General features: G+C 38.0%; 1 protein-coding gene across 23 annotated transcripts in view; it reads left to right on the top strand.

Moving 5' to 3' along the window:
- The window catches only part of KCNMA1 (potassium calcium-activated channel subfamily M alpha 1), a 571,036-nt gene that overhangs the window by 246,314 nt on the left and 301,099 nt on the right, over positions 1 to 23,623 (top strand). For all 23 annotated transcript variants that reach the window (XR_009631056.2, XM_060769087.2, XM_060769090.2 and 20 more), the window contains exon 3: positions 11,126 to 11,187. Coding sequence is in view for 22 of the 23 variants with exons in the window: in XM_060769087.2 (XP_060625070.1) it covers positions 11,126 to 11,187 (62 nt within the window). In the remaining variant the exon portion in view is untranslated. The remainder of the gene's footprint in view (positions 1 to 11,125; positions 11,188 to 23,623) is intronic.

Genomic DNA, 23,623 nt, shown 5'->3' with positions numbered 1-23,623 from the left:
CTTCTCGACCTCCGAAGAGGGACTCAGGCCGGCTAACAGCAGAAAATTCATACATACATAGAATAAACATAATAGCATGATAATACATTAATACAAAATACATTAAAATACAGATCATACAATTACAAAAGCCAGGTCGTCAGAGTAAAATCACAAATCCATCACCATCTGCCACGTTGGGGCAATAACACATCTCTGTTTGACACCTAATTCCATCTTAAATCGTTCTTTTATAGGACTTACTCCCTGAAACATATTTACTGTATAAGACTTCAGCCCTAGGATATTAATTAAGTACTAATACTTTTACCTAGGTTACTAATAAATCCTTGAAAAGGAACTTCAACCTATATATGCTATTTAACATTTAACATTAAGATCACAATGTTATACTACAGGTTTACAAAAAGATTGAGCTTTCAGATGAGGTTGCAAGCAAGAAAGTCATCATTAAAGAGGACTTCTGAAAGGGAGGTCAGGGCAGAAAGAATTTTCCTTATGATAAACCCATTTTTTTCAGAATAGAATTTCCTCACAGATAGGTTTTTAAATAAACTGACTTGACAGTGGTGTTTACCTTTCAATGAATAAACCAAAATGAATCACACAAATGTAGAAAATAAAGGTGATGACAATCATATGCCAGCACAAACGGATCTTTCATCAGCTGGAGCACAACTCCATCCAATTTGTCCCTTCGCTAACTCGTATAGGAAGTGAAGGTCAGAGGTTGGGCTTTATGCTTATACTAAGATTATGAACGAAGGCACATTTTCAGATTCTACTAAAAAGGAAAGTATCACCTCAGTAGTAGGCCCCTGAATGTGAAGTGCTTTCCCCAAGGAAGCTTACCTACTTCGTACTCAATTGTAATTTGTTTCTGAAAGTCTTTCTAGACTTTTTAAAATTTCACCCTCCCAGCCCTCTAATAACATGCAGGCTACATCTATCTATACAGACAGACAGATAGACAGACAGAGTGGCATAAACCTTCCAATTCGTTAATGTAGAGGGGCTGGAGTTGGGGAAAGAATTTTGAATGAAATCTATAGAGACTTTTGATTTGGGTAAAGAGTCAAAAGGAAAAATTACTAAAATGTTAGCACTACAGCAGTCCCTCATTTCATTAATAACTTGTTTGTAGTCCATTTTGATAAGACAGTCCATTTAGTTAACAAATAAATTAGTTAATTAAGTTGGATTTTTTATTGTTAGAATGTCCACCTTAATTGATCTTAATTAGTTAGTTCCTGTCTCTGAACATACATAACACATTTCAGCACTGACATTGCTTCCCAGAGTGATGGGGATTTAAAAATATATATCAGTTGATTAAAGGCTTGGTTAATTTACTTATTTGATTGGGAGAATCCTCCAGTTTGTCTCAAAAATTGCCTCTCAGTTTATTATTATGTAGGTTAGCCAGGTTGAAACAGTGACAGCTTTTAACGTATTTCCTTTGATTAACCTACAATGGTTTAGTAATGGAATTAAGCCATTGCAGCCATCCTTTGAGAACATTTATGTTATGAATCTCTAGGCCAAGGATAGGGATAGGATGAGTAACCTGGAGAATTGTACAGCTCTCCAAATGTTGAATTGCAACTCCCTGCAACTCTAGCCAAAATGGCCAGTGCCACAGAATTGGCCATTGCCACAGAATTCCCCCCTTGCTGTAGATAATAGAACTTTAATTTACTCTAACAAAAGCCAATTTAAGCAATTTACACCTTGGATAATTCTATTGAAGTAAACCGATTATAAATAGTAGCAGAGATCTGTAAGTTAGCATGTCTAATTAGGTTAGTTGGTATCAGTTTCTGCAACTGAGAAGTTAAACCAATTTTTAAATGGAAAGGTCATCAAAGGGATCACTGAAGTAACTCCTGTTTATATTTTTAATATGGGAGATCACACATTAAGGCAACAATTTAAGTGCAACCCAACTGAGTTGGATTTGCCTTTCAATAAACATATACAAATAGGAACCATACTGGACGAAGAATGCACAGTACAATCAATGTAATCATGGTGTTTATGCTCCAAGACTCCTCATGGGTACCTGAAACCTTGAATAACAGTGAACCCAATATTTTGACTATACATGGACTAGAAGTATACCATAGGATTGCACTGGACGCACTAATGGGAAATATATACACTTCTAGTGGAGGATTTTTTTAAAAATATTGTGGGTAGGTGAAACTATCAAATTCATAGATGGGGATCATACTATATTGAACCACGTCACCTTATCTGCCTTTGTGATTTCTATGCAAGCTCCAAGTTAGACAACATAAGTTGGTATTCCAATCCTTTCCATGGCTGCCTAGCCTGAACTGTTGGAAATGACAATTTTCATTGAGCCTTCTCTCACAATCTGCCTGTGATCTTATTGCTTACTGTTTCTTGTATGTATGTTTTGGTGTGCAGCTTCCTTTACTTTATGGTTTCCTGAGAAGTTATAAAAGGGGCTGCAGACCATATGCTCTTTTCTCTTCTTTTGAATTGTGACTATTTGACTGATAGCTGTTTTATTACAAGGGAGATGCCCTGGTTGGCAGGCACAGTGCGACAATACATATCTCAAGGGTATTTGAAACTGAACTAATAAGTTTTTTGTACCTGTGTGTGGTGATCACATGAAAGTTGTGAGTAAACCAAATAGGTTATTTCCATCAAAGTCTATTTCAGTTTTGCTTCTTGAGTTCATGATATGAAACAAGTTGTTTTATGGCAGAGTATTTTTGGAGCACGGAAATAAAAACTCTTCTAAAGCTCTGCTGTTTTTATACACTGGCAAATCTCTGTTTTCCTGACAGTTTGGAGATTGATGGTTATTCAGTCTAACAACTGAAACCATTGCCTAGCATAATTATATTTGGTTGTATACTACAAGAAGAAATTCTGCTCCAAAGGGTTTTTTGGCTCTTCTCTAAAAGGTTATGTTCTCTAATATGCACAGATATAACCAGAGTTTGCATAAGTTTAGACTATAATTGTTAGACTGGACATCTGTAGCCCATAGCTACAGAAGGCTTCAGGGCTACTTTTTTTGCCTCAGGAGTACCTTGAAGCCCCCACCCTCCAAATTTGTCCAAACTTATTTTTATTACACATATTATTATGCTTATGATGTTTATTTATACCTCACTTTTTCTCTCTACAAGGAGACTCAAAGCGTTGTAGTTCAGCGTGATAGTAATGTTCCTACTACCGGTAGAAGGGAGAAGAGGGCTGTGCAGGTGTGGGGGGAGCAGCAGCAGCAAAAGCGGATTAGAGACATATTCATGGCTCCAACTGATTATGAATCCTTCGAGGGTTTCTCTGACTGTGAAATGAGGGAGGGAGATGAAAGCAGGGGAGTTAAGTGGGCTACCCGTGAACAAGAATCTGATGAAGAGCTTCAAAGGAAGCGTATCCGTGATATACTTAGCGCTCCAACAGAAGATGAAGATTTTATGGGTTTTGAAGGGAGTGATGGGTCTGGGAGTGACATTGAGGAGGAGGGTGATTTGGACTGGACCCGTGTACAGGAAATAAGGGATATCTGTATTCAGCCTACCTCCAGTGATGACTTTGAAGGGTTTGCAGAAGAGTGGCAATCGGGGAACACTTGGGGGGACCTAAGTCTTGACAGACGCTGGCAAAGGTGGAGAGATGGGAGGCAGTGCTCAGCTGCAGGGAATGGGGCAGCTGAAAGTGATGATGAAAGGGTGGGGAGCAGTTCATCCTCTGATGAGGAGCTTTAGGATATAAGTTGGTTTGGTTTCAATGGGTCTTTGAAGAAGGCAAAGTGTTTTTTCGGGTGTGTATCTTTGTTCCTGCCATTACTCTCAAGCTTGGGTCCTTGGACTACAGATCTTTGTGTTTCCGTGACTTCTGGCTGATTCGTAAGTGCTAACTACAACTCTCCCTGTTTGACTATGGACAGTGTTTTGACAATGACTACGCTTTTTGGACTGTTTCTTCTTACATTGGACGTGCCTGGACAACGGACTGCCTTTGGACTCTGATTTTGCTTGCTCCCACATGGTTTTTTTGGTGCCTTTTGGACATTTTGAATTACAAGCAGATTGCTGTATATTTTTGTTATCCCAGATTATACTCCGGGATAATCCGGATTATATTTGAGTTGAGTTTTTACATAGCGGTTGCTATAGACTTTTAGTTTGTGCTAGAGACACTGAAGCAAGTGTTTCTAAAGCTTTTTTGTGTTCAATAAACCTGTGTTTGGACCTTTTATATTATGTTTGGCGTTCTTGAGGCTTCTGGGTCTTGACACAAAGCCTCAAAATTGACGGTACCTGCTCCTGCAAGATCTCCAGGATTAGCAAAATGGCATTAAAATAATGTGTAAGATTCCCTCAAAGTAGCCCCCCCCCCCAAAAAAAAAATAGAAGTAGAATTTTGGCCACTTCTGCTTACGTTTTATGCACTGAAAAGTGCCCCTGATTGCAGGCTCCCTCAACACTATTATAAAAACTCCATTAAGACAGTCCAGCTTCTGCATTCCTATAATATAAAAAGCCAACTTGATCATATCTGCAGATGGTTTTGTATGTGACCTTTAAAAATGTTTAAGCAGCTGCATGACAAGCAGCTTGCATACTTGAAAAATATTAGGCCCACTTGGAAACACTGTGAATAGTCAAAGTAGGCGCTTTTTCTACAGGATGGGTTGTTTATTCTTCTATTTTATTTGTCTATTTCTTTTGGCTAGAATATCTGCTTCACATTCTACAAGAACAGTCTGTCTTATCAACAGGATTAGTAAAACGTTATTCAAATAGGGGGGTAAAATTAGAATAGAAAGGCTCTAATGAGGATACAAATCTGGATATGCAGACAGCTGAATCTGTTAGCGATTTGGATTTTAGGAATGTTTTTATAAATAATTTCAACTGATGCAAGCACTACAGAAAAATTGCACACCAAAGAATAGATCTTTTTCTTTCTCAAAACAAAATATTGCAAGACTTATAAGCTTTTCTGTGCTTCTGCAGAGTTTCAGTGTACTCTGCATAATAACTGTTATCCCCACTTCAAGAAGTGATATTAGTTAGCAGTGCAGTGGTTTAAAGCAAAGAGGGTTGTGCCTTTCATTTTTCTATGAAGTTACTAATTGTCTACCCGCTTACTCACAGTAAGGCATCCATATGTCAAAATATTCTGAAATTAGGTAGGCCACATCTCTAAAGTTGCATGTCTGGCATGAAAGCACTATCCAAGCACTATTGTAAAGTTTTAGTACATTTTATTTCAGGATATTTTTAAAAAAATATAGCTTTTGTATGATGAGAGTCATGGGAATAGAAGAGTGTGAGAGGGAACAGATATGAAAATAAAACCATCTGTGTTACAGAAGTTTCTTCAGTTGACTTCTGTGTGTTCCTGGAATTCATCTGGAATTTGTATTGGGACTATTACTTTGAACCAGGGTAAAAAAAAAGTTTAAACCATGTATAACTCCCCTCTTTATCTGCCATAATACCACAAAAAAACCCCTCTTCACCCTACAAAATGTGTTGAGAGAGATAATCCCATAAATATGTAATTCAAACTTCAGCCTTTTTATTCTTTTGTTCAGACTTTGCTTACCTACCCACCTCCTTTTCAACCTTTACATATAGTTGGAGATACAATATCACAATCTCTTTGGATACAAAATATTTAGGACTACTAGGGGTCAATGAAGGTTTTAGCAGCTATGGTTTAGGGCAGTGGTTCCCAACCTGGGGTCCCCAGATGTTTTTGGCCTTCAACTCCCAGAAATCCTAACAGCTGGTAAACTGGTTGGGATTTCTGGGAGTTGTAGGCCAAAAACATCTGGGGACCCCAGGTTGAGAACCACTGGTTTAGGGTTTAATCTATGTAGTTTGACACCACTTTTAACCATCATGGCTCAATTTTATAGAATCAGGGGTGTTGTATTTTTACAGTCTCTGTCAAAGATCGTTGGTGCCTCATCAAACTGTAACTCCCAGGACTCCACAGCATTGAGCCATGATCTTTAAAGTTGTGTCAATCTGCTTTAATTCTACAGTGTAGATGCACCATAGGTCTCACAGACTTGATAGATAAAATCTGACTAAGGATTCCTCAACAGAAGGTTGGTCTAGGTGTTGCCTGCAAAGTGCAAATCTCTCCTCCTTACTCCTAGGATCTCATCACATGGGATTTAAACCCTGTCCTAGTATGCTGCCTGGACAGAACCCACAAGACCCCATCACATGATGCAGGGCTACTTCCGACTGGCCTCTCTATTCACTCCATGCAGGCTGTGTCTTGGCAGCATGCTAAGCACCCGTTCTGAGAATGCGGATGACTATCGGTGTTCTCATAGAGTAATCCAGGGCCAGAAGGGTTTCAGAATGGGATGGTAAGGGGGTGATGCAGGACGCTGCCCAGCGATTTGCCTCACAGGTTCGCCATGCTGCCCCATAGATGTTGCTGATATCCCCCAGCATCACATGGAAGTCCTTATTCTCTTTGTGGTTATGACAAGCATGGAGAACTTGTAGTTTTGTGTTTTGCCACAATCTGTTAAGTGTGCTGACATCTGAGACTTGGAAAGTCCAAAACATTTGGAAGATCAGAGATTCCCTGCCCACATAGAATGGATTAGTGTGATCCGAGAGGATTGATGTAATGGTCTATGGGCATGATTGATTTGGGATGGATCTACCTGTTCTGCTTGCATCCCACCAAAGGCAGTGCCTTTCAGATATCACACTGTTGACCCAGATACTGTCACAGCAGGATTCTTATAAAATTGCCAATTCACTGCATACAGGCTTGGTTCCAAGAGTTCCACTAATAAAGAGCAAGAAAGAAACTGAAAGGGGAAAAGACCGGATGCAACAGGCATCCTGAAAAAGAAAGAGAAGCTTAAACTTCAGCATTACATAAAGAAACCTATTTATATACTTACCGTATATACTCATGTAGAGTTGACATCATTTATAAGTTGAGGGCAGATTTTTAAATTTTGATATAACTTATGGTAAAGTTGAGGGTAAAATCTGGAGGCATGTAAACAAAAGTTATAAAGGTTCACGGTCTTTAACTTTAATATTAATTAAGTTTGGTGATACCTTTGTGAAGAGAAGCACTGATATTCTGTAGTCTGCCCAATGAATTTTTGCAATAGCTGGGCAGTAATGGTAGCTTGTTGGTCCTCTCTTTGCAGCAGAGAAGCAACCTCTCTCTGCCAAGGAAGGGAAGCCCCAAATGAGAGTTGATGGGGTAGAGCAGTGGTTACCAACTTTTGGTCCCCCAGGTGTTTTGAACTTCAATTCCCAAAAATCCCAGCCCGTTTAGGAATTGTGGGAGCTGAAGTACAAAACACCTGGAGGACCAAAGGTTGGGAACCACTGGAAAAGAGAGCAAAGGCAGCACTGATTCTTTGGAGGCAAAGGCAGATTTATTAATTACAGGATTTCTCACCACCAACTAAGACCTGGGGCTGTTAGTCCATGTTAAGGAAGTCTGAAAAAAAAGGAGCTATCCCCTTTCATCCTTCTCCTGCAACTCCAGTGGATCTTGGGGTGGAGGAAGGGAGAGAGAGTAAAAGCTTGTTGTTTCTAAGTGGAGAGAGCAAAGGTGGATTGTCTGAAGGGTGGGAGGGAAGACAGACTTGCTTCTTCCAGCATTGTGTTGGAGCTTCTCCAGCAGAGAAGCTCCAACACAACCACTGCTGCTGTCATGGCTGTCGTTTTTTTGGACAGGCATTTGAACAGATTTGTGTATAACTCAACCCAGGGTTTGGGGTTCCTTTTTTCACCAGTTTTGTTTTTGCCTTATACTCAAGCATATACAGTACATCATATTCTCTTTTTCTGGACTGACAGTAGGCCTACCTAGATTTCCTACTGTTCTCATGTAGAGATATTAAGAATTACAGATTTTCTCATCCTTCCTGACACCACTTTGAGTCCCCCCAGGGGTGAGAAAAGCATTATAGAAATAAATAAATAAATAAATGTTGCTTTGATTCCCCATTATAAATGTTCAAATGGCATAAGATTTCCCTATATGTTTTGGCATATAATATAAAAAATAGTTTGAACCAAACCCAGTCTTGCTTATTTTTGCAAAAATTCTCCAACTTTGAAAATAGTTGAATTACCTACAAATATTGGTCATGTAATCCATAATTGATAGTAAGTATTTTTATGTAGTGGTTTTTTCATTACTCCAATGTTTAGACTCTAAGTATGTGTACAAAATGATCACTATTTCTCTTATTAGAAATGTAAAAGGAAAATAATCAGATGAGTCTAGAACTAGAAATTTCTCAGTTCCCAGGTGACAAGTTTTGGGCTGTCAGGCCTCTGCAAAACAACATGCTCTGCAAAACAACATGCTCTGCAGGAAGTCTTAGGAAGTTCTCTAACCCCATTCCTATTTCATTTATAAGCCTGAAATTCTTTTTTTTCTTTTTCTTCTTTTTAAAAAGCATTTTCTTTCTCCAGTCAATTAAGCAAAATTGACAATGCAAATCTGGCTGAATAAATTTCCTAAGTGGTTGATTTGACTAAGCAATTATATAAATCCAAATACTGTATTTAGTGAGTGGAGTGGAAACTTGCTTTATATAGTAGTCTTTTAATTTTTTGGACTTTCAGTGTTGTAGCAGTGTTTGGCCGTATCCAAATTCAGTCCCTAGGATTCATAAAGTCTTTCCACTTTATTGTTATCTTTTACAGTGGCCTAAATCCAGTTGCTATTCCCAAATAGAGTAGACCCATTGAATTAGCTGCTAGATAACATGCCAACACCTACATAATTCCAATTACTTAATCAGTCTTCTTTATTTGGGACTAGCTATTGGCTTTAGGTCAGTATTTCATTTCTGGTTTGATTTTTATCATTTCTTTTTGCACATAGAATACAGATAATCAACAGTAGAGTGTGTAGTTATTTATTTATTTATTTATGCTATTTCTACCCCGCCCATATTAGCCCAAAGGCGACTCAGGGCGGTGCACAGTCGGCACAATTCGATGCCATATATAAAATACATACATCAATAAAAATAAAACATCCCATTACACTAAAAACATCAAAACATTGAACAATAAAAAATTAAAAATACCTTATCTACTCAGAAGATTGAATATGTACAAGTATCAAATGTACATAGCAGCCTGCAAGATATACCCTTATAAGCTTTAATAGAACCCTTTATTTCTGAGCAGTGATGCATAGAATTGTATTGCTCAACTTACCTTGCACCAGTTAGAAGTTGCTATGTACTATTTCCTGTCTTTTCACAAAGTAATTTAGTTGCTCTGGTTAATGTAAATATACACATGACTCTCATATTATCTAGAAAGATATTAAATAGAAAATAAATGCAATGGATTGTAATGGATGCAAAACTAATAAAGACACAGGGTTTCCAGGCACTTGTTTCACCCGTAGTAAGGACTAAGAAATATATTTCCAGCAGTGTTTCATTATCAAGTCCATGAGTGGACTACAGTCCAGGCACACTAGGGTGCCTAATCCAGAAATGGCAGTGTAAGACATCTTCCAGGCTCAGATTACATGCTGTTTGTGGTAAATTGTGGTAAATTGATGGAAATTGTTGCAAAGGCTTATATATGCAATTGCATTCATGTTATATAGCACAAAACAAACAAAGCTCCCACTGCAACAACTCTTATTTTCTCATAACCCATAATAAAGAATGTACTCTTGTTAATTTTGTAACAAGGGCAAAACATATGCCCCAGGCTTCGGACCTTGAGTCTTTGGATGAATCTGTCTGTCTGTCTATCTATCTATCTATCTATCTCACAGACAAATCTGTTGTGGCCCAGATGGTACACTCAGATAAATGTCTTTGTTTGCTTCCTATGGATCCCACTAGGCTCTTCCCTCTAACCTGTCATAGATTAAATTTTAGTAATCTCATAGCTAATGTCCTAGTACAGGATGTTCAACTAATTTTCATTGCTTATGGTTGCCTTCAAGGATCCACTGAATCTATGGATACAGATGGCCAACTATATATATATATATATATATATATATATATATATATATATATATATAGTTGGCCATCTGTATCCATAGATATATATTAGTGTTCTTTAGTTTTTATCCAGTTTGAGTCCCCGGATGTTATTGAATGACAACTCTCATCACTTTTGATTATCTGCCATGTATACTGTGATAATAGGAATTGCAGCCTAACAACACATGTGGCTCTGAGTCTGTGGAAAGGATAAAGAACATCCTATCCACAAGTTTTATATCTAAATAAAAACCCCAGTCTCAAACCCCACTCTCCTGACCAAACAGAACAAAATGCAACCTTCCAGATGTTACTGTATTACAACTCCCATTAGCTCTAGTCATGATGTCTAATGATGAGAAATACAGGAATTGCAGTCCAGCATCTGGAAGACCCCATAAAAATGACACAGAGGTCTGAATTCGGTCCACGGGCTCTTGAGTAATATGCTAGAATACATGTGTTCTAGCATATTACTGTTGAACACTGTGTATCCAAAAATTCACTTCAACAATATATTTTTAGAAAAAGTTTCAAGAGATGCTTAAAGCAGAACATTGATGTGTGTGGGCAGGCCTTTATAGAACGTGCATATTATTGTTGTAGCTGTACTTTGGAGAGAGCTCCACTTTAAGTAGTACTACTGTAGGTATCATAACCTAATTCAGTGACAGGATGTGGCCTTGAGCACAACCCTCCTCTTGAAAGCTCCAGGGACTACAAACATTGATATGAGAGATGTTCATATAAGCCGTATTGGGCCAATTAGTAGGGTGAGGTGGATTGTCTTTGACAACAGTTTTAGGATACCATTTGAGGGCAGCAAATTGCTCATTATATGTTTAGTGTTAAATTGCCAGCAGTGGACACTGCTCTGTATGCTTTGAGGTTTCAGATATCTTTGGCTATGTCCATATGTACATGTATTTCCCTCAGCCCCATCAGGACTTTCAAGTAATGTTCCTGTTTTGGGCAAAGCAGAAAAATAAAATAAAAATGGAACTATCAAATTTCATGCATTATTTTTGCATTCCTTTTTGTTTGTATAAATAATAAATGCCTTGTAAAGTGATTGTGTTTTCTCTTTATTTTTTGCAGGTTGTTTTAGTCTTCGCTCTTAGTATTGGTGCTCTTGTAATATACTTCATAGATTCGTCAAAGTGAGTATTCTGATACATTTCCTGTTCTCCTATCCCCACCCCGAAGCAATTATCAAACTTTAAATTGCTCCATTCATTTTCTTTCGCTCCAAGCTTTGTATTCATCACTTGCATACAATAAGAGAAGGTGGCCGGGAGAGGGTGGTGGTGGTGAATTAGCTGCAATTTCCCTGACTTAATTTCAAAGATGCTAGAAATGAGTGGGTTTTATTTTTAGAATTTTGGAATTACTTTTATTTTTCATGTTTTGTGATTGAGACAAAAGGAGAGAAATAAGAATTAAGTTCTCAGAAAAATGTATGATTTAGAATGCCTCTTCTTGCAGTCAGTGTACTATTGCTAAACACTGATAAAACAGAGTCTTTTAAGAGCCAAATACCTGATCCATGAAAATATAGCTTTCGAAGAAGTGAGGGGAGAGTGGCATCTATTGATTCATTGCTCTAAAGCAGGTCTGCAAAAGCTGTGGCCCTCCACGTGTTTGGGCCTCCAACTCCCAGAAGCCCTAGCCAGCTGGTCCAATGGCCAGGAATTCTGGGAGCCGAAGTCCAAAGCACCTGGAGGAACACAGATTTTGCAAATCTGCTCTAAAAGTAACAGATCCTCTCTTAGTTTTATGGCTTCCTCTTCCTGCAGTTTGTCCAAGTTGTACAAGGCCACTTCAATGCAAAACATTTGTTGGAATAGGATCCTGCACTGGAAGAGCTCCCATACAAGTTATCGCAGGAAGAGGAACAGCCATAAAACCAAATGTGTATTCACCAGTCTTCCAACAGCCTATCTGCTGGCTACCCCAATGAGAATCAGGAGGGATGTGTAACTCTTAAGGTCCAAATTAGATATTATACATGAAATGCATAACTAGTACTGTTGCACAATGTCTCGTTATGGACCAGTTCTCTCCCTCTTCCGTTCTAAAGAATATATTAAAACTATCACTGTTTTATGATGTTACTGTATTCCATATTTCCTCATTATTGACAGCTAGTGGTTTATGGCAGGAGCGGGTAATGTGAGCCATCATGAGCTCTGCCAGACAGTTCTGGGAAGGAAGTGGCCATTTGCAGTGGCTGCTGTGCACTGTGGGCATTATCACAGCCAATTAAGACACTCTCCAATATTTTAAATACATAGTAGATACTCTGACTGAGTTGTTCCTGAAGATGCCAGCTAAACAAATTCAGCTGATAAATTAATCTGTCAAGTTACCCAGTCTATAGAGTAATGTAGGATCCTGAAAACAATCTATCATAATACATTGTTTTGTGGATAAGAATGAGTAGTGGTGGTTGGAAGTACAATTTTGTTTTGTTTTTTGTGTGTTTTTAAAATCCCATGGGTTCTTCATATAGCCTTTCTTTAGTTCAGTATTACAAATGAAGATTATGATGTTTTGTTGTTACTTGTTTGTGAGGTAATCTAGTTAATAATTATGACCATAAGGCTAGCATGGATGTGTTTTTAATATAAGAAAGATTGCGTGGACCAAATATTGCCTCTGTGACACATATGGATCATATTCATTAATAGAATAATTTCAGGTTGTGTTGATTTGGATGGAAGAGGTTCATGCAGATTTGAGTTTTTCCAGTGAAATGAATACAATTTCTAAATGATATCAAGTGCTTTCTGGGTTTATAACCAAGACAGAATTATAATATACCCATATTGTAGATATTTTTATCATCTCGGTGTGGGGGATAGGATTGATTGCCATATTATTTGTGAAGAGCTATTTTTGATGTATGTGTGTATGATGTGGTTTAAGTGATATCCTGTAGTCTGCTGTGCAAGGCAAATAGCAGAATTGGGCACAAAGGTAATATTGCAGTAGGACTTCTTAATACTGGGCACTTAGCGTTACCATTTTTTAAATCCAATAATCACTTTGAAAGTAGCACATTCAATGCTGCAGAACAAATTAATGCCCTCCCATCACCACTCTTAATATTAATTTGATGCTGATGAATATCCTGGTTGCTGCTCTTTGTAGCACTTTTTCAGGATCCTCTTTGCTCTGGGTAAGCTTGAAAAAAGAGGGAGAAGCAGCAATCACACGAAATGGCTAGAAAAGAGGGATCAGCAATTTCACACACTAAGAAAAAGCACAAGCAAATTTGCTTTGAACACAATTCTTCAAAAACTATCTGCACATATTGCAACTTCAGTTGGAGCCATTTGCAATGTCAATTGAAGATACTTGTTCAATAGTGCTTCCAGGGAAGAATTATTTTAGGAAGAACACTCTTCTTGCACACTTTGAGGTTTCTTTCTTTCTTTCCTTCCCTCTCTCTCCCTCCCCCTCCCCCAGGTGGGAAAGGGGTAGTGATGGTTTTGTATATGGTTCTAATAATCTTTGCAAGGTTTTTATTTATTCCTCTACAATTCTGTAACTATACAAAATACCCAGAAATAAGTATATCTTAGTGGAGAAGGCAACGACCAATTAAGTCACTAGGGTGCCGCTGAGACACCCTAGTGACTTACAGACAGTTGTCCAGGAGCTACTAGTGGACAGGCAATTCCAAGAGCCTTATCTGTTACTTGAATTTTAAAATGGCCTTGAAATTGATAGACCTTCAAACAAGAGTTTCAAGGTAGGGCCTATTTGAATACTGGAGTTGCAGCAACGGAGGAATGATTTTGCTCACAATTTTAGTTGGAATTTTTAATTCAATTGTAAAGTAGCTAGGTAAGGTGTTAACCCTGTTCTGGAGAGAAGTGTCAAAAACTTGGATAGCTTCTTTAAAGTTCAAACCTAAACCAGAATAGATTCACTGCTCCATTGAAACTGGGCACCCCCAGTTGCCCCTGGACTGTACATAAAGAGCAAAGCCATGACAGTCTATACACAATTAACCTGTCTTCTGAGGGAGAGTTATTTTTCAGGATTTCAAAGCCCTGGGTTTTGGTGGAATTCAGTTTACAAACAATTTAAAAAGGTGTTAGTGATGTCCTTAAGATCACAAAGATGGTGTTAGAATATAAAGATATGCATTTCCTGTCAAGCCTATTCTGAAACAGTTCTGGACCCCTAAGAGTTTTAACCTGTTTAAGATGGAATGTGATTCTGTACCACTTCTTTGCATCACCAACCACTACCTAAACGTAAGCTAGTGAGAAGGAATCAGATCCAACTCTGAGTCTGTATATGTGTTGACATATCCATTGAACATGAAAACAGTGAAAACTTCCATATTTCCTTGGATCTGTGATGGTTCATTGATATATTTGTGAGTGTGTCTAGTCTTCACTCTAAACCTTCCCCTTTTCTGCTCTTGGCAATGATAGTAGAGTGCCAGGTACAATGCAGCTTCATCTGAAAACACTGTTTGGGCCCTATCAAGTTTGTGCTTAAGTTCTCTCATATGAGGCAGGCATATTCTGAAGCAGGCTCTGAAGGATATAAAGGTCAATGCAGAAAAGTGTTTACTTCTCAGTGGCATAACACATAATGCTCTGGCATTGAAGAAGCTTTACAGTACAGAAGATGGAATGCAACTGAGATTATTTATTTATGGTGATTTATTTGAAGCATGAATACCAGAGTGCCTTCTAAGTGTGTCTACTGATAGAACAGACAGGCTAGCTTAAAGATTAGATTCATATGGCTCCCCAAAATATGATTCACTAGATATCCTCTGGGTCATTTAAACTGGTCATAAAGCTTTTGAGAAAGCTTTTCTGCATCTGCCATGAATAATAATAATAATAAAAATAATAATAATAATAATAATGGAACTTGTGCCACAAATACCATCTGCCTGCAACAAAGAACTGGTGAAAAAGTTACAGAACATGAACACGTCAAACTACTCAGGACTTCCGAATTCAGACAGACAGAGTTTTGGAGCACAGTACTCCTGACTTTATTAAAAAAACAAAGTATGGATCATTGATGTTTCAGTACCAGGTGACAGCAAGATTGAAGAGAAACAATTGGAAAAGCTGACATGTTATGAGGATTTAAAGATCGAACTGCAAAGACTGGCACAAGCTAGTAAACGTGGTCCCATTGTAATTGGCACACTGGGTGCTGTGCCTACAAACCTTGGCCTGCACTTAAGCACTGACAAAATTACCATCTGCCAGCTGCAAAAGGCCACCTTACTGGGATCCGCACGCATTATTTCCCGATAATTTTTTTTTGTGTTACTGCTTATATGTGAGTTATATTAATTGTATCGTTTTATTTGCTTGCTGCTTTGTTGTTTTACTGATGTGTTGTTGGTCTTGGCCTCATGTAAGCCACTCCGAGTCACCTTGGGGAGATGGTGGCGGGGTATAAATAAAGGTGATGACGATGATGATGATGATGATGATGATTATTATTATTATTATTATTACATCACAGTCCTAGACACTTGGGAAGTGTCCGACGTGCGATCCAACACAACAGCCAGCAAAGTGATCTTGTCTGCTGTGGACTAATCTTGATGTGTTTCAAATAACAACAACAACAACAATTTTATTTATAAGCTGCCCTATCTCTCTGAGGAAACTCAGGGTGGTTTCCAAACAAAGTGGCAAACATTTAATGCCACAATAAAGACTGAACAAGAAACAAGCCAAATCAAACAATAAGTAAAACAACAATGGTAACTTATAAAACTAACCTAAAAGTAACATTTAAATAAATATAACAACAAGCACATTTATAACATATTGAAATTAGGAGAACTAAAATATAGAGTAGTTTTCAGCTACCAACCAAGCCAGGATAGATTTCCGGTATCTACATGAGATTGTATTTAGATATTCTAGACCTCTTCCTCTCCAGTGGAGTGGTTATCACACTAAAATGTAGGAGATCCAAGTTTTCAACTTCACTTAGTTGTGAAGCTCAGAGAGTGAACTTAGACAAGTTATTTGCTTTGAATGTTTTGAACATTTTTTGGCAGGGGGTTGGACTGGATGGTCCACAAGGTCTCTTCCAACTCTATGACTTAGTTTTAGCCTAATGTATGTTTTGAGAAAAGCTGCAAACTTTGCCTTAAAGCAATTGGTGTAAAAACTGGATTTAAGTTTAGTAAATTTATGAAATGGAGATTAATCCATCATTACCTGTGTAGGCTTCTGGAGAATTTTATGTTTCCAGAAAATATAATTTAAAAATTACTAATGTAGACCAGGTAAACAGGCAGTAAACAAACAAAATCTTTAGTCATGTTGGTAGTCCAGTAGGAGTCTGATAAAGTTTCTGTTTTTGCTATGTTTTTAGAACTATTATGGGAGAAGGTATCTCATATATATACATACACACACACACACACGCACACACAGGTTGTTTTTATAGATCATATGTGTAGGCCAGAAATAGACAATATCATATTTTTATGTAATCCGTCTGCCCTACGCAGTTTTAAACATGCCATTTGATAAATTACTTAGGTTCTGTTTTACATTTTGATTCAGTTCAAATCCTATGTAGAAGCTGCAACTTACTCCTGAAGTTTCTTTGCTATACAACTGAACTGTTATTAATATTTGATCTATTTGAAGAGTTTGCATACCTTGGGTATCCTGGTTAGCTGATTTCCACAAACCCTTTCATTTAAGCATTTCAGTTCTCTTCCTTAAGAAATAGAATATTTCCTTTGTTTGATATGGCTTGGACAGTTAATCATTATTTCTCACAATGGAACAATGTAAACAGGAGGTTCTCACCTCCAATTATTTATATTGGGAGTGATGCCTATTAAGTTATACATTTATTATTAGGAGCTACACAGTTGGTGATGATGAAGCAAAATATCCTTATGACATCAGTATATCCTTATGACATCATGATAATGAAGCAAAATATCCTTATGACATCAGTAGTTTAGACAGAAGGAAATGGGGAAGCAGAAAAATACAAATAATGAAAAACCTCTAAAAGATCTATCTAATTTAGGAGAAATTAGCATTAAATGTCATATGCAGTTCAGTATATGCGCATATTAGATGGTGGTGGGTCTGTGAAGATCTTCATGTATACGCTGGTGGGGTCAGAATTGAGGTGACTAAGCGGGGAATGTACATTATTTATGATGAACTGTCCAGTGAAGATATAGGCCCAGTGTACGGTTGTTGCTAAACAGGCACATTTCAGTTGGGATGGTTAGAAGAGGAATAAAAAATAAAACTGCCAATATCATAATGTTTTATATAAAACAATTCCATTCTATCTCAAGATGGTATGGAAAAAGGCAGAGTTCAAGACTCTATCTGAAAAGAAACAAGAAACGGGAAACATGGTAGAGATGAAGGTATATACAAAATTAGGCCTGGTGTGAAAAAGTGAATACTATTGGAACCCAGTGAAATTTAAGAGTTAGGACATACAAAATAAAGTGCTTCTTTTCATGGTGCATTTTAAATATTTGCTGTCAAAAGTTGTAATGATGACCTCCCTTATTCAGATGCCTTTAAAAGAGATTAGAGAAATCCATGGAGGATAAAACTGTCAATGTCTATGAGTCATGATGGCTATATATTACCTCTAGTATGAGGAATAGCTTGCTACTGAATATAATCTGCTGTGAAGCACATGCAAAAGGATGCTTTGCCATTCACATCCTGCCTAAGGTTTTCCTTTTAGCTGGTTGTCCATGAAAGAGAATGCTGGATTAGATAAACCTTTGGTCTGATCTGCCAGGACTGTTCACATGAGGTTGGTGAAATTGGTCTTTGGGGTTGCTTAAATTTTATATATAGGTCATTTAATCAGTGCTTTTCTCCCACTACTAGACCAATTTTCCAGTTTCTGGAAATAGCAATACAATGAATAAGAAACTCTTTATCAAGAAAAATGCTTTCTTGAAGAAGGTCAAACTAAGTTGCTATTAGAAAACTTCTTTCTAAGTTGGGAGGGGGAGTTGCCATCACTTGTGTGGTGGTGGTTACACATAAATGCTGCACTCAGCTCCCTTGAGTAAGATAGTCTGCCTCAAATTTCTTACATTAAAGGCTGAAGAGAGATTTATCAGCCCATTGTACAATCACAGTGAGTGAAATATTATCCTCTACACGTTTCCAGCCAAGTCTTGTGTTTAGTAAAAGTCATGCCAGAATTTTCATGGGTATAGCACCTCGTCAAATATTTGCGGTCTTTGGGTTTTATGAGTGAGAAGGAAAGAACAAATAAACAGAAACTGGGGAGGGGAGAAATGAGAAAGCGTCTTGTGCCAGAAAAAGCCATATGGAACTTCATTCCTAGAAAACAGTAATGCCACCACAGTTTCATTCAAAGGAAAGAAACATACACTTCTAGTTCATGAATATTTTGCTTAAATGATAGATCAAGTTAAATAAGCATTGCCAGTGATAAAAATAAGCCATCAACAGGATTCCAAAGAATTCACACCTGGCAGATGTCCAACTATGGCAGAAACCAAACCAGTTTTCTACCATTGTAATCCTTCCTTAACATGGGCAGTGACTGTTAGACCTACCTTTATGGATATACATTCTTTCTTGTCAGTCGTGCAATTGCCACTTCATATGACCTCATCACACAAGGAGAAATAGGTGTTCTCGGTTGTTGCCAAGCCCATCAGACATCATCTCACAACGCATGGCAACTTCCACTGGGGCTTCATGGAGGAAGTGTCCTGACTGTGTGGTAGGACACTTCTCATGGGACACGGGAGGCTTACTGTGTTCTGTAGGGAACAACGGGCCTGTGTGAGGGGAAACCACATGGCAACACTTCCCCATGTATGATGGGAAAGTGTTGCTGTGGGGGAGATGGGGCACCAGGATTGCTCCACTGCCCCACGAATTCACCACGGAGCCTGGCAAATCACCCTGCTATCCCTTATCAATGTGATTAGGTTCTTAATTACATTATATACATGCTTGTGGCTGGTTTTTTTTTTTTGTCGTGTCAGGGGCGACTTGGGAAATTGCAAGTCACTTCTGGTGTGAGAGAATTGGCTGTCTGCAAGGACGTTGCCCAGGGGATGCCCGGATGATTTGATGTTTTTATCATCCTTGTGGGAGGCTTCTCTCATGTCCCCATATGAGGAGCTGGAGCTGATAGAGGGAGCTCATCTGCCATTGTGGCTGGTAATTTTATAGCTAGTCATGTCAAGAATGTATATAAGCTTGATGTGTCTTGAGCTATTCTAGGGAACCATTCTTTCTGTCCCACAAACCTGACAGGGAACACAGAAGAGAGCCTGCTAAATGGTTGCTCCCAGGCTGTGGAACCCCCTTCTTAGAGAGGTATTTCCACAGGCAATTTTTTGTTTTAAAAATAATTAAATGCAACAATTAGAATGATATGAACTTGGAAATATATATGCAAGTGTGACAAAAGTAGATAAAAAGAATATGTACTTTGAATTTCATACTATATCAATTGAATAGATACTATGCTGGTTTCTCCTGGTATAACTAGGCCGACTCTGTGAGCACAGTGGTGTGAGCATGTGATGGATGTACCATCTTTTCAGTGCATGTGTTCACATTTATTATGCTATGCCAAAGGATTTCCAAGAGATGGCAGTGCACCCACATTGCCATTGGACAAGAATCCACAGGTCACAGCCTGACTATCAGATAGTTATTTAACCAGTTTGGCAATCATCTTCTGCAAATCTTAGCAATTTTTCTGGACTTTCACACTTTCCATTTTCAGCCAGCATAGACAGTGATTGTACAAACAGGAGAGTTTGGGGAGTTGTAGTCCAATATAAACTTCATTGACTTTGAGCACCAGGCAATTACATTTTTTCTGCTTTGGTAGTTTGCTGCAGACTTTTAAAACGTGGGTCACCTGTTGTGTATTCAACACAATTTGTTTTTTTTTAATGCATTGCCTTATTTTATCTGATTATTTTATTAATTTATTGTGATTCAGATTTATTTTGTCTTGAAAGCTGCCTTGAAAATGTCTACAAATTGGAATGTCCATAGATAGATGTAAAATGTAGATGTTCTGCTGGGGATCAAATGGTATATTATGAGAAGTCTGTAATTAAACATTTCAGTTCAGGATCACTAATGGGTAATCTTCTCTTCTCTTCATATAACTCTATGGGAACTTTCCGCTTTCAGGGTTTGGAAAACTGATTTAGGTATAATCAGACTTTTTGGGGAGGTGAGTCTTAGCTATGACAGAAAGATGGTAATATACAAGGAAGCCTTCAGATTTAGATTTGTGGAGTTAAATAATCTTTTTTAACTGTTTTACTGTTAACTGTAAGTACTGCAAAAGTAAAATCACCCCTGCAAGGTCCAGCTCTGTATTAAACAAAGCTAAAACATATTTATTCTCTCCTTTTACATTATTGTGGAAACTTAAATGGTTTTAAAAAAAATAAACCACACATAGTCAGCATGTATAGAAAGCTAGGTTTGAATGATGGATGAACCACTGGGTGATCTTAGACAAGTTACACTTGCAGAGCCTCAGATGAAGGGAATGGCAACAACAGCCTTCCTCTGAACAAATGTTACCAAGAAAACTGCATGATAAGTTGGAAATGACTTGAAGGCACACAACAACAAAGTTAGCTTGTGTAAGCATCTGTTCACTTGGGTTAATGTTTTCAAACTGGAAATTGAGAAATGAGACTACATATTCGCTTGGCTGTTTCTGTCATTACGAGCCAACAATACAAGTAGTCTTTACTTGAAAAGTTGGGGTTCTAAACACAATCATCACTCCCTAGTTCCCACTCCCACAGCTACTTCTAACCAGGGACAAAAGCATAATCACAGGGAATCTGATCTCCCGTGGAGAAAACTGTAAAGTGAAGTCAGCTTCACTTTAAAATCACTGTATATTTTGGTATGATTTTTTTTAAAAGGAAAACCTGCTCCCTTGTTTCGGTGGTTTATGAATTGACTCTTCAGGTACTGGGAAATGTCCATTGTATTTTTGTGGAGGTTAATTTGCTTAGGCAGCAATCTCCTCTCCCCAGGGTGTTACGGGTTTCCTGTAAATGATTGCTAATGTACTGCTGTAAAGAGTGTTTGGAAGGCTGTTTTAGTCAACAAATATACTTTGTATTGGTGAACTATCTGGATGTTAGCCTGATTTGTTGCTTAAAATAGTAATTGAATCTAGATACCCACTTCAAGCTCCTGAAGGAAAGCACAGTTAAATGTGAAATAAATGTGTGCAGCGCACAACTCCATTTGTCTTGTTATAAAAATGAACAGTAGAGGAACTTCTATCTAGCCAGCCCCACACCCACTTATCTCTTCTGTAAAAGAATAAAATTTACTAAAGGCTATTAACAGCAAAACCGTGATGTAAGAAGCATGTGCAGTCAAATGGGTATGTGTCATTGTGATGAGGATATCCAGTCTGAATTGAAGTATATATTTGGCTTCTTAATGACCTTACAATGCTTTTGAGTAAATATAAAAAGATTTATTTTGTTCATTTTCCTCTAGAATTTCTGTTATCTCCTTCAGTTGGCAACTTTAGCTCATACTAGCCATTTTTGTTAGCTCCTGCAGTAGTTACTGGAAATAATGATCAGGTAATTGTAGTCTCCCTTTGTCCTTCACAAGCGGAACCTATTAATTTAATAGTTTCGACTGTAAGACATTCTTCAGAATCTTATAACTGCAGTGGTCCCTAGTGACTGACTACACTTTTGTCATCTGTAGCTTTGAAATACTACTTCACATTAGAGAATAAATCCACTGAAAATCCAGTTGCTGCCTCTGGCAGAATTCTGGAGTTTGTAGTTCAGGGAGGAGCCTTTAACAGTCTCACTAAACTACACATCCCAGAATTCTGCAGGAGGCTGAAATCAGATTTTAAGTGGATAAGAGTAGACAAGAATAATAATCTACTTGCAAAGCCCAGCTCATTCAAGTATGTCCACTGTCCAGTATTTAAAGAGAAGTTGTTCCACCATTTTGATAATTTGGAAGCTATACCTAAAATTCCAGGTGATATTACATTCTTCTTTTATACAGCATAATTATGTTATTCACATTTTATTTAATTGCCATTTACAGGCAGTCCTCATGTTATGAACAAGATAGGTTCAGTAGGTTTGTTCTTAAGTTGAATCTCTATGTAAGTTGAAACAGGTACATTTTTCAAGTGTAACTGTAGACAAATATGATTTTTACTGTTTTAAATGTAATCCTTGTTTGTTTATATTATTATTATTATTATTATTTCCCGCATTTCTACCCCGCCCTTCTCAACCCCCAAGGGGGGACTCAGGGTGGCTTACAAAGGCACGATTCGATGCCAGCATAAACATAACAATGGATAAAACATGTAAACAGCAATTATAACAATTAAGACAGTCGGTTCATACATCAAAATCAATAAAAAACAATCTAAAACTCAGCGTTCACCATCTCAGAGTCCGTAAATTCATTCCACATTGTCAGTACCATCGATTCTGGTCGTCATTGTCCTTATCTAATCTCCAGATTGCCCAAAAGCCTGGTCTCACAACCATGTTTTTAATTTCCTTCTGAAAGAAAGGAGGGATGTCAATGACCTAATTTCCCCGGGTAGTGAATTCCACAGGTGAGGGGCCACCACCGAGAAGGCCCTGCTCCTCATCCCCACCAATCTCACTTGTGATAGAGGTGGGGTCGAGAGCAAGGTCTCCCGAGAAGATCTCAAACTCCGAGGTGGGACATAGAGGGAGATGCATTCGGACAGGTATATGCTGATAGCAGCACATGATGCTTGTATGAGGCTGTTCTGAGTCCCCCTCTGGGGGGGGGGGGAGAAGGGCGGGGTAGAAATGCATGAAATAAATTATATATATAGAGAGAGGGGGAGAACATATATATGTATGCGTATATGTGTGTGTGTGTGTGTGTGTGTATATATATATATATAGAGAGAGAGAGAGAGAGAGAGAGAGAGAGAGAGCCCTTTGGTGTTTGTGGTGTTTGTTTTGCTGTATGTGCCTCTGTTCAGAAGATTTCACCTCAATTTGTGTCCCTGTGATAATTGGATTTTTAAAAAATTGGCTTGTTGTGGAAACAGGACCATGCCGTTGTGCCAGCAGTCACCAGCAAAAGGGAAGGCACATGGGGTGTCATCTGAATTTAACTAGATTGTACTATACAAATCAACAAATGATCTCTATTGTTTTGAAAATAAAGTAATTTTTTGCTTTTATTTCTACGAATTTTTTTTACCACAGAACAATAAAATTCACATAATGACATATCCCCATATTTCACCTGTTCTTTAATAGGAGGATTGAGTCCTGCTGATAAATAACGTAAGCAATCTCTGTATGTGGCACTATGCTTGATGCTATTTTTCTCACTTTAGCAAGTGTGGGCTCACTATTGTTTGAATACCTAAGGAGAAACCTGTCTTCGCATTTTTATCCTAGATTTTTTTCCAATTACAATATCTGCCACCTTAGTGTATCTCCAAGGCTCGATGGAGTTTTGTCCACTCTCCTGAAATGCAGCACTAAAAGTCTCTGACAGAGAAGTTCAG

This window comes from Anolis sagrei, chromosome 3 (genome assembly GCF_037176765.1).
Source record: "Anolis sagrei isolate rAnoSag1 chromosome 3, rAnoSag1.mat, whole genome shotgun sequence".
In the NCBI taxonomy this organism is placed as follows: domain Eukaryota; kingdom Metazoa; phylum Chordata; class Lepidosauria; order Squamata; family Dactyloidae; genus Anolis; species Anolis sagrei.
Note: the sequence above shows the minus strand (reverse complement) of the source record. Positions and strands in the feature narration are given on the sequence as shown.